General features: G+C 36.9%; 1 protein-coding gene and 2 pseudogenes across 1 annotated transcript; 1 reads left to right on the top strand and 2 right to left on the bottom strand.

Annotated features, from left to right (window-relative positions):
- Nucleotides 1-3,574: 3,574 nt before the first annotated feature.
- On the top strand, nt 3,575-5,377 carry LOC143627813 (FBD-associated F-box protein At2g26860-like; annotated as a pseudogene).
- Nucleotides 5,378-5,809: 432 nt separating this feature from the next.
- On the bottom strand, nt 5,810-7,905 carry LOC143627812 (putative pentatricopeptide repeat-containing protein At3g08820 pseudogene; annotated as a pseudogene).
- Nucleotides 7,906-10,171: 2,266 nt separating this feature from the next.
- LOC143627811 (GDP-mannose 4,6 dehydratase 1-like) lies at nt 10,172-12,202 on the bottom strand. The gene is made up of 2 exons (XM_077097544.1): nt 11,656-12,202; nt 10,172-11,019 (listed from the first exon to the last, which is right to left on the bottom strand). Exons 1-2 carry the CDS (start codon nt 12,195-12,197, stop codon nt 10,479-10,481), a joined length of 1,083 nt encoding a protein of 360 aa, XP_076953659.1. The 5' UTR covers nt 12,198-12,202; the 3' UTR covers nt 10,172-10,478.

Genomic DNA, 12,202 nt, shown 5'->3' with positions numbered 1-12,202 from the left:
TTGGGAATATTCTAGAACTAAAGATTTGAAAATTAGATGAGATTAGGTTGAAAATTAGGAGATAAACGAATATAAAACGAGCGTAAACGAGCTGAAACACGAACTAAACACAAAGCTGCAGCTGCACAGGTCATTGGCCGCGCCGCGCAAACAAATAAACGAAATTGACGGATGTCACAATAGTGAGGAGCCCATGTGTCCAAAAAGCCTATTGCTTTAATAGTATAGATAAATGCAATTATGCATAACGTTGGGTAAATTCGATATAGTTAAAAATATTATTATGGGTAATTATGAGTAAATATAAAATTTTATGTGATATCTAATATTTAGATATCACAAACAATATAAAATCATACACTTTTTTAGTTTTAAAATTATTAAATGCGTGCATTAAACGAAACAATGAGTTTAAGCTTGCAAATGGACCTTTTTTTTTAAATAGGCTTACCCTTAACATTTTATAACTAATTTACGGCCATCTTAACTCAAAAGTTTTTATTCTAGATAAAATATATTCTTGTATTTTCAGTTTTTAAGAATTAACCGGTTTTTCTTTTGTTCCAAAAATGCCCTTAGCCACATTTATTTATTCAAATCTGGTTTTTCATCACAAAATAGTTTTAGGCCTATTTCAGTACTTATTAATGACTTATTAAAAGTTTTATATTGGTATTAGGGTGCTTGGAACCCAAACAATGGCTTCGGTTCAGTTTAGGCCCGTTAGCACTATTATGTTAAATCTTTAACAAAAATCATTTTTGGTTATCAAACAAGTTAGTACCTGCTATAATACATAAAAATAAGTTGTTTTAACATGCTATGAATTTTTAAAAATGTTACTTAGGGTTGCTGTTACGGGTACGAGCCCGGTTTTGACACGTTAAGGTTCTAGTTCGGTTTTAAAAATGTTGATTCATGTAAAACAATTATTTCGGGTCAGGTTATAACTCATCATAATATCATGTTTAGGGCTGTAAAAAGATTTTATAATATCAATTAGGTTTCAAGGCTTATTCTTATTCAAGCGAGCTACAAAACTGCCGGTTTAAACTGTTTTTATAGCTCGGTTTCAATATTATCCTTGGGGCTAATTTATAGCATCTCAAGGACTTAAATATGCGTGTTTAACTTCTAGAATTTTTTTTAAATGCCCAGAAGTTAATAAAGTCACATGTCGGGTTTGTTTTCAAACTAGTTTTCAGTTAAACCCAGATTAGGTATATAATCTACATGTTCTGGAAATATTATAAAGTTAAATGGTTTTCAGTTTAATAGTTGAAGATTTTAACTTTGTGGTTATGTTATTCCCGATTTTAACATGTATTTCATTATAGTTTTAGGTTACATATTAATATGATTTCTTATGATTTACAGGTTGAGGTTCACACGGGTTTAACACGATTACAAAGCTTAGAATTAACACAGAAACACAACAAATACGGGCCGCCATACCTCAAACTCTTTAAGGTTTCACGAGTAGGATTTAACTCCAGTTCTTGAGCTGATCCATGACAAAACAGAAAGCTTTGGGCTTTGAGTTGGTTACGGTTTATTAGAACAACAAAGGAAGAAGGAAAACATGGATTGAACAATATTAGATTAGGTGATTACCCGGGTTTCTTGGTGTTCCTCAGGCTGGTTCGTGAGTGCAGAGAGAGGTTTAGGGTTGCTGTTTGCTACCAAAATATCATTATTAGGAGAATTTCAATAGAATGGAAAAGGAATTGGATAGAACAATAACCACAACAGCAACAACAAATCATCTGATTTTCTTCTTGTTCTTGGACTGGGTCGATTCTTCAAGAGAGAGCAAAGAGTTGCAGCTTCTTTGCCAACATGAAGAATGAGAATTTTTTTTTTTTTTTTTTGAATGTTAAAGTTTTTTTCCTCCTACTATTTACATTATACCCCCATTGCCAGGAATCGAACCCTGGACCTCTCACCCAAAGGCCAAAGCCTTTACCATCCCACTAAAGTGGAGATGGCTGAAGAATGAGAATATTGATTAAGGAAATAGGGATTATAGATGAAGTAATCAGAGATTTCTTGAAAGAATGGACATGCAATTGATTTGGTTGGAGGATAAACTGACCAAACATGAATGCGATTGGGGAGTAGAGATTTTGATCAGATTATTTGAAGATTTGCAAGATATAATAATAATTTGTGTTATTATTAGTATTTTGTTATTTCTATAAGTTTCATCAATTATTTTATATAAACAAAATAAGAGAATCGGATGTCATTTAAGCACATAGGGTTATGAAATTTAAATAATTAGCGTGTCACAAATCTTGTTTGTCGGTTCTCGTTTCGTTTGCTTGGGTGGCCGGATGGTAGTATAACGGGTCGTTTGATATTTGGATTATATATATTTTTGGATACCTGGTACATTTAAATATTTATAAAATAATACAACTTATGATCAAACACACGAACTCGGCCAGCATTGATTTGCCTCGTTACAACATCGGCACTAAAACCCAATACTAAACCAGTAAACATCTAGAATACTCGTATGACTTCTAATACTAATAAACAACATATAAACAACGTTTATTCAGTTTATTCGGTTGGTAAAATGTGGGAAGTTTAAAAAATAAATTAACTCTTAATCTAAACCCATAAAAGTATAAAACCCAAAAACCTCGCTGCAGCAGTCGAAGATTTCATGTGGAGTTCAAAATTTGTCAGCAACTTTTTCCCCAAATTAGAATTAGATTTAGCCTAATTTTTAAATTTCTTTATTACCTGGTTACAGTTTAGAAAAATAAATTCATCTGATTCTTGCTTGCTTGTTTGATTTCTTGCATTTAATTGACAGTGACAGCGGATGCCATAGAATTAGAAACATTGTTATTGGGTAGGCTAGGCTTGTAACTATTTCAAGAGAAGCAATTACAATTGATGGAAAGCCTTTAATATTCTTGTTGGACAATGGAGACGTACGGTGGTGGAATCAAATAGTATAGAGGTGAAAAGTCGATATTGTCCCTGAAACTAACACTATTAAGTAACGGAGAGACTTAGATTTACGCTTTTTGAAATCATAGGGAATCATTCGGGTCATTTTGCCTCAATGGGCACAATGCACGCCCACACTGAAACCACATGAACGCAAATAGGTATTGTCTCAATTACTTATTTAAAGCAAAAAAAGAAAATAAAAATACGTAATAAAATCAGATGACTTGGCACGCGCTGGTGCCGTCACGTGGCTGGTTTTGCCGCACCAAGCTTCCTTATGACGCAAATTGGGAAAATTGCACAAATCAGTTTGTGAAAATACCATAGGCACTTTTACGGCGAAAGAGGCGAAAAAAGCAATCAATAGAAAGATTTGCGTCGCTCACTAAATTCTGTAGTTAATAGCATTTGTAGATCGGTGGTTCTGGTTTGGAAAAGAAAGGGTTTTCGATTCTGTTGAGATCAAATCCACAAAGGTAAATCTCCCCGAATGCCAATTTGAAATTTGTTCCGATGAATATGCATCGTTTTCCATCAAATCACGGTTTGCTTAATTCTTTCAATATTGATTTCTGTTTTGTAGTTGGAAACCTTAATTGGAGAGATGGATCGGATTTCACAGCTTCCTGATTACATTGTTCATCGTATCCTCTCATTTAGTAATACTTTGGAGCTTGTTCGAGTGAGTGTGTTGTCTAAGCACTGGCTTGACCTAACTGCTTCTTTCCCGATTTTAAATTTCAGTATCAATAATTTTACGTCTCGTGAAAGTTTTTTCAACTATGTCGAGTATACCATGTCCCGATTTTTCCCTCAAAATGTCCCTGCACACAAGTTCAAGCTCAGTACAACTATTGAGGAGCCTGCAGAGTTAGATATTGTTAACAGATGCCTTGAATTACTTTTTAGGAACGGCGTGAAGGTGTTGGTGATTGATATTGATAGATCATCAGAATCCACTTATGCTTCTGCTAAGTATCGTTTACCTAACATACTCTTATCGGTTTCTATGTTACAGTCTTTGGCCGTTCGTGGCTGTGAATTGCCTTCTTCCTTGATGCTTGATGTTGTCAAGTTTAAGTCTTTGATTTGTTTGGAACTTAGAGATGTTCGTATAGACAATGAAGGGATCAAGTATCTCACCACTAGCTGCCCTCTTTTACGAACTTTTCAAATTGTCAAGTGTAATGGTTTCAACAGTTTTTGTGTTCATAGGCATCAAAATCTTCGACACGTTTTAATTTTTTACAACACTCGAGTTGAGAGAATAGATATTGAAGCGCCAAATTTATCTAGTCTTTATGTAATAGATACGGTTGGAAACGGGGCACCACGAATGAACTTGACTTCATGCAAGAAACTAACAACAATATCTTACCTTGGGCATCCCTTACCAAACTCGAATGGTTTCACCAACTTCTTATCCAACTTTCCTATGTTCAAAGTTTGTTTTTGGCTACTAATTATAAATGCAGCAACTTTAAGTTGTCGAGTAATTCCTTGAGGAAATTGGTGTTGCATTCAAATTGTGATTTTGAAGAAATTGAGTTCAGTACCCCTAATTTGGTTTTATTTACTCACTCGCGTGATTGTCCTTTGGTCTTTCCTGTATTGGCTAAACGTTGGTCTTTGGTAAAGGATTTTACCCACTCGGAAGCGTGTATGCAGTGTTATCCTGATGGTTGTATAGATGTTCTTTGGTTCCAGAAGCTCAGGCTATTTTTGGCCAAGAAAAGTGGTCTCAAAGTTTTGAACTTGTATATTCATGCCACATATAGTCAGGTTCGTTTCTTTGATCTATTGCCGGGAACAATTATATAAATAATCATAAACTTATTCCATTCATTTTGCAGAAATTTACAGAGTTGGAGAAGCTACAAGCGATTGAGTTGCCACCTTAAGAACTCGAGCATGTTGTGCTACAACTAGAAAGCCACAAAGAGTCATTGGCTCATATAGCTTTTGTGGATGCTGTACTTTGGTGTTGCCAACCTCAATCCCTAACTTTAAGATCATCCTTTTCTTTTGAAGAACATAGTGATGTTGTGAAGGCAAGACTTATACTTCGTGAAATCTTCATTAACTATTTAACTTGTATTGGGTTTGTTCTAACAAAGATGATCGTATATTGTTGTTCAGTTTACATACAAGAAGCTACTTCAACAAGAAGTTCAAAGCCACACAAAAGTTCATATTGTGTGGCCTTCCTCTTCCGGAGCTCAAAAGCACATGATGGACTTGAAGTCATTGTCAATGGCATTACCTCATGAAGGAAAAGCAGTTAGCTTCATAAAGGAAGAAGCCAAAGGTACTCCTTACCTCACCTGTTAATATCGATACAGGATAATGGAACGGTCAAAGATATGCGGATATGGAGGTTTTATAATGCGTTTGATTTCAAGTTTATGGCAGAAACCAGTGAAAACTAATAAATTTTAGCGTATGTGGTGATGATGGTCTGAATCATGAAACTAATGTCTTGACTATATATGGGGAGCTTTTTATTCATTACTGATTGTTCTTATTCTATATCTCTGGGCCTTATTTTATGGTTTTTGCTAATCCTGCAAATCGAGTGCGTCTGTGGGGTAACGTTTTTAACGGGTCTATTCAGCAACATTCATGTATAGTTGTAACACCTCTGGGTTCTTCAATTTAGTTGGCAGTTCCATTTTGATCTAGTAAACCATTGTTTGTAAAAGAAACAAACCTTTCAAAATTCGTTCCCGCTATAAGAGAAACAAACTTTGTGTTTTTGGTTGTTTTAACTTGTTTTGTAAGAGAAACATGCCTATTAAAATTCCTTCCCATTGAATTATAAGTCATAATATGTTAAAGAAAATAATGATGCAACTTCTGACTATAATATTCCTTATGTCACCAATAATCTCCACACGAACACGACCCATCAACAAACGAATGGAACCGATTATTATCCCTTAAAACTATCTCTCTCCCCGTAATCTTCGAAAACAACTTAATTGCCATGTGGCAATCACCACAAACACGGATATTCTTCACGACCGGAATCACCTCACCCGGTAAACTACTAATCAAACCAAACGCGATAGCTAACTTCTCACTATGACAACCCAAAAAATGCTCTTTCTCCTCATCCTCCACATCAAACAACACAAACTCTGTTGTCGGCACATATCCCATTTGTTTCAATCCCATGTTTAACTCACTAAGTTTGTTATAAATCATTTCCGACATTGGATGAGACGTGTCCCCAACAAGAAACTCATGAACAACACCATTAACCTCAATCCAGCAACATCCTGGTATCTTTTTAATGCTTCTTTGACTCATAGTGGACCTTATGTTTTCAGCATCTTCCCATTTCTTATTAGCTGAAAATACATTAGATAAAAGTACATAGTTTCCAGAATTCCATGGCACTAATTCAATCAAGTTTTTTAATACATATTCAGCTAGTTGCGTATCGCGATGCAGCCGACATCCACTTAACAGAGCACCCCAAACAATAGCGTTAGGTTTCATTGGCATGTTTTGGATCAAAACATGTGCTTCGTTTAATAAACCCGCCCGTCCATAAAGATCAACCATGCACCCGTAGCGTTCGATTGTAGGAGTTATTGAAAACACATGTGTCATGTTATTGAAGTATCGTTTACCATCGTTAACAAGACCCGCGTGTGTGCACCCACATAAGATGCCAATGAAGGTTTTGTCATCTGGGTGGATTCCTAATCTCTCGAGTTGACCAAGTAGACCGAATAAGACTTTGGTTTGACCACTCATACCGAGGCCGGTTATTATTGCATTCCAAACAATAAGATCTTTTTCTTTTATGGTTTTAAATATCATCCAAGCTTTACCGATCTGTCCACATTTTGCATACATGTCGATCAATGACGTACCAACAACCGGGTTGTATAAAAACTTGTTTTGATCGATTAATGTGCGGGCCCACTCACCTAATTCTAGCGCTCCCAAGGTCGAACAAGCAGACAGGACTCCGACTATCGTGTAACAATCAGGTTTTATGTTATTACTTTTCATCTTGTAAAACGTGTTCAAAGCTTCTTTTGGTTTCCCATTTGAAGCATAACCTTGGATCAAAGCGCCCCACGTAACCGCATCTTTTTCACGCATTTGATCAAACGTCGCAAGAGCTTTCGTCATGCTCCCACATTTCGCATAGGTATCGACTAACGCAGTACCCAAAAATATGTTTTTAGCTATTCCAATATCCGTTATACAGCTATCTATCCACTCTACAGTCCTCAAATCCCCTAATTTCTCACAAGCTGACAAAATTCTCACTAGAGTAAAACTATCAGGTCTCAAATTCATCTCCAACAACCTCTTGAAAACATCAACCGCTTCTGCAAACCGGTTCTTTTCAGTATACCCGGTAATAATCGCGGTCCAGGATACCGAATTCTTCTCAGGCATTTCATCGAACACCTTACATGCATCATCCAAGTGGCCACATTTGGCGTAAAAACAAAGCAACCCAGTATTAATAAACACATCCAAATCAAAACCCACTTTAATCATGATCGTATGCAGCTCCAGACCCACTTTCAAATCCAAAACCCTGGTGCAAGATTTGAAAAGAAACGGAAACGTGAAGGTGTTTGGTAAGAAGCCTAATTGGCGCATGGAGTGGAATTGGGTGACGGAATGGTGGAAGTGGTTGTGGGAAATGAGGCCACGGATAAGGGTGTTGAAGAGGTGGGTGTTGGGGTGTTGGATTTGGGAGAAGAGGAGTTGGGGGTAATTATTATTAATATTATTATAATGGGTGATGGTGGTGACAGTGAAGGTGTGGCGTAAGAGGAGGTTGAGGAGGTAAGTGTCGTGAAGGAGGTTGAGACGGAGGAGACGAGCGTGGACATGTTTGAGCTGCTTGATGGAGGTGAAGCCTTGGAGAAGACGAGTCTTGATCTCGGAAGATATGTTCATGTCAATGGCTTCCGCCAACCCTCTGCCAATTTACATCCCATTTTAATTGTTCTGTAAGGTTGTAAATTCGAATTCCGAGCTCACTCGGTATTTTGTCCCAACGAGTGTTGTGTCCGAGAGTTCTATTTTTATGATATACAGCGGCTGTTAAGTGGCGGGTAGCGTATGGTTTTCTAAGGAAACGCCCAAGCCAAACTCTGAAGCCAGCGTAGACCCGGTTAAGACAACATAATCTGACCATAGTGGGACAACGGAGCTCTCCAATTTTGATGAGTGCGATGACTTAACACACAAGAAAGTTGTAGTTTAAAATAATAATAATAATAATAATAATAATAATAATAACTAGTGATAAGCCTTTGTCTCCTCCTTGAGCTTGAATCACCGAGGACCAAAATTAAAAGATACTAGAACCCGTAACTGTTTCTGCTGATGGCGACCAAGCTAAGGCATTAAAGGAAGTTGGAGTGAGTGAAGTCACCAACTGATTAAACCACCTATCAAATTATGTGTGATAATTTAGGGATTACCCTATAGAATAGTAACCAAATTTTAAAATTGATTTGAGTGTTTTTATACAATTTATATAAGTTTGGGTTTTTTTATTTATAAAACTAATATAATTTTTATGTTTATTATATAAGTAAACTGTTAATATATATTCTATTTATAAATTTAAAAAAAAATCAAAAAATTTGCTAAAGCCACCGTTCGCATGAACCACAGCAGGCTCAGGAGGCTTCAGCGACGGCTTCAACGAGTGTCCAGTCGGCATCCAGTTAGCACTGTGTGGCACAATATTATTTAATGAATTCAGAGCCCGACTTCAACGACGACACATAGCCTTAAATGAACAAAAAGAACACCTTATAACTATTAATTTATTTACACCCCCTTTTTAATCAGTCACAAAACTTAATTAGTTTTACTCAAGAAGCAATGATCAAGTTTTCCGCGCTTTGGTGATCAGCCTTCGTCTTATGCACTGGACCCTCCTCGAACCTGAATCACCAAGGACCAAAATAAACAGATACCCGGAGCGGTCTTTGGTGTTGTGTTTGCATACAAATCTGTCTTGGTTAGACCTCAGATTATAGGGGCTTCAGTCTGGTCATACCAGTTTGCGAACCTTTGACATCTGAACCAAACAAAAATGTCTGGCCTTGGGTTTGCTTTTTGGGTTGAAAATTGAAATAAAATAGCAGTTCAAAAAATTAATAAAATAAATCACACGATCGGATCACACATTGATTTGGCCTTAATTGCATGCGACAATTATGGAGGAAAATATCTTTCCTCATGTTAATGAATGCTAAATTGTCAACTCTTTTGTCAATAAGCCTCTTAAAAGTTAAAACCACCCATGAGAGGCATTAAACATTCAAACTCCTAGACGACGAAGAATGAAAGAAAAACATGTGGACAGTCTCTTTTGCTTACCTGATTACTCGTCCTTTAAACAAACCAACATCCAGTGAACTGTTCGAAAGAAATTTATTTAGGTTTTGTTTACTTAATAAACAAGCGAAAGTGAACAAAATTTTTTGTTCGTTTGGTTAAACAAACAAACCTGAGCCCATCACTCTTTTGTTTATTTATGTTCATAAGCGTTCGTTTACGTTTATAAAATGTTAGCCAAATCACATTTGTTTATTTATGTTTATTAATATATTACCCATTACAAGTTTAGTTTAATGAAACTAAAATATTACACATCAAAATTTAGTCTAGTTTTATTAAATTTTTATGCTCAACGCATTGTCCACATTTATTTTAATCGGTGTTAGCTCATTTCATTCATCTATGTTTAATTTTGTCCATTCATTTACGTTTGATAGCCATTAGTTTATACTAATGATGAACAAAAATAAACGAAAATAATCACGAACACGCTCTATGTTCGTTTTTGATCATTTGTTCAGTTAAAGTTAAACGAACGAGCACAAACATGCTCCAATCGTGTTCCTCCGGTTTTGTTTACAAACATAATTAGAGTTCTAAGGCCTTATTTATGTAAAATTTTAAATCATGAGGTGTTCTAAGAGACGGGCCTAGAAAGTGAAATCAAAGATGCCAAGTCCAACTTTAAGCTAAAGATGGGGTTCCAAGTAAAACGATTTTAATATCGGTTCTAAAATTCCCGACTAGACGTCGATTAACCCCATTAATACCCGATTAAAATCGTTAGTCCCTACCCCACCAACCAACCAGTGGTTGCTAGAACATTGATCGATGCCACATACATGACACAACAATTAAGGAAAAAGAAAATAATTTACTAAACATTATTATCCAAAGCCCAAAAAGTACATTGTATAAGATTTTGCAAAATAAAACAATTATACTACCACAACACCCAAAGTAATCAACTTCCCTCTCTATAAACTCATCAAATCTCTTGAAATTCTTTCAACACTAAATAAAGATTGTGCTCACTGAACATCAATCCAACTTTAAATTGTAAACAAAGAACTAAATTTGAATAACTAGTGCAATAATTAACAAGAAAACACTTAAATATAGGTACCAGATCTCATACCAGATCATAATCTGGTTTCAGATCAAGATCCAGATCAAGGCTGCTGTTGAGCATCCATGTATCCTGCATCAACAAGAACCTTTTCCCTTTTAGCCAACTCGATATCTTCATCAACCATCATCTTCACCAACTGCTCAAATCCAACTTTAGGCTTCCATCCAAGAACCTTTCTAGCCTTGCTTGAATCACCTTTCAAATTATCGACTTCCGCAGGCCTAAAATACTTCTTATCAATCTCAACATGATCTTTCCAGTTCAAACCCACATACCCGAACGCCTTTTCAAGAAACTCCTCAACTGTGTGTGATTCTTCAGTTGCAACAACATAATCATCCGGCTTGTCTTGCTGCATCATCAACCACATTGCTTCGACATAGTCCCCTGCAAATCCCCAGTCTCTTGAAGCCTGCAAGTTTCCTAAAAACAGCTTGCTTTGCAGCCCGATCTTGATCCGGCCCACTGCTCGTGTGATCTTTCTGGTTACAAAGTTTTCACCTCTTCGAGGTGATTCGTGATTGAATAGAATGCCATTGCAGGCAAAGATTCCATATGCTTCCCTGTAATTAACCGTATACCTGCATGACAAACAACTTCTTATAAGCCTCTAAAACATGAACCTATAGAAGTCTGATCAATGCTACTAATGGCTAAACCGCTAAATGTAGGTACAATATTCGTATAAAAAACGACACTGTTTCCACATCAAAAACACATTTGACCTAGAAATCTGAAGTCCTCTTGTAATTGATGAACAGAGTATATATGAAATTGACTATATACCTTCATAACATAAACAATGTTTGTTAAGCCTCTGAATTCGGAAACATAGAAAAGTCAGACTGATGCATCAAATTTCTAACAAATTCTACCAATGCTAGATGTAGGTACTACCTTCGTATTAAAAATCCACATTATTTTCGCATTAAAATCATGTTTGACCTAAAAATCTAAAGTCTTCTTATGATTGATGAACAGAGTAACATAATGTGGATTGTTTGTGAGATCAAAAATAAACTCTAATTCTTTGATATTATTAACCTAAATAACCTAAATTCTAGCGGTTCGATAACAGTGCATACAATGTAGACTAAAATAAGCATAAATTATGTTATTAACCGAGCTCAGCACAGCTCAATTCATATCAGCAACAATCAGATCAAACTAAATATATCAAACAAATTTAAGTTATTCAACAGTTTAATTATAATTACCAATGAGCAGCGCATTTAGAAGCCGCATACGGCGATCTCGGATGAAACGGTGTATCCTCGGACTGCGGAGGCGGCGTAGAGCCAAACATCTCCGACGAGCCAGCCTGATAATACTTAACATGCGTCCGTCCAGTGGCAGTAATATGCGACCTCAGTGCTTCCAACAGCCTCAAGGATCCAGTGGCCACCACGTCAGCAGTGTAGTCCGGGATCTCGAACGAGACGGCCACGTGTGATTGAGCGGCAAGGTTATAGATCTCGTCAGGGGCGATGGTGTCGATCCAACGGCGGAGAGAGGAGGCGTCGGTGAGATCGGCGTAGTGGAGCTTCATACGCGCCTTGTGAGAGTTGTGAGGGTCGATGTAAATGTGGTTGATCCGTTGGGTGTTGAAGTTGGAGGAGCGGCGGATGAGGCCGTGGACTTGGTAGCCTTTGTCGAGGAGGAGTTCGGTAAGGTACGAGCCGTCTTGACCGGTGATGCCGGTGATTAGGGCGACTTTGCTGGTGGTTAGGGGTTTGGTGGTGCCGTTAACGGAAGCCATTTTGG

Source organism: Bidens hawaiensis, unplaced genomic scaffold (genome assembly GCF_021521415.1).
Source record: "Bidens hawaiensis isolate Kalapana, Puna unplaced genomic scaffold, B.hawaiensis_p1.1 tig00004743_1, whole genome shotgun sequence".
Classification (NCBI taxonomy): Eukaryota; Viridiplantae; Streptophyta; class Magnoliopsida; order Asterales; family Asteraceae; genus Bidens; species Bidens hawaiensis.
Note: the sequence above shows the minus strand (reverse complement) of the source record. Positions and strands in the feature narration are given on the sequence as shown.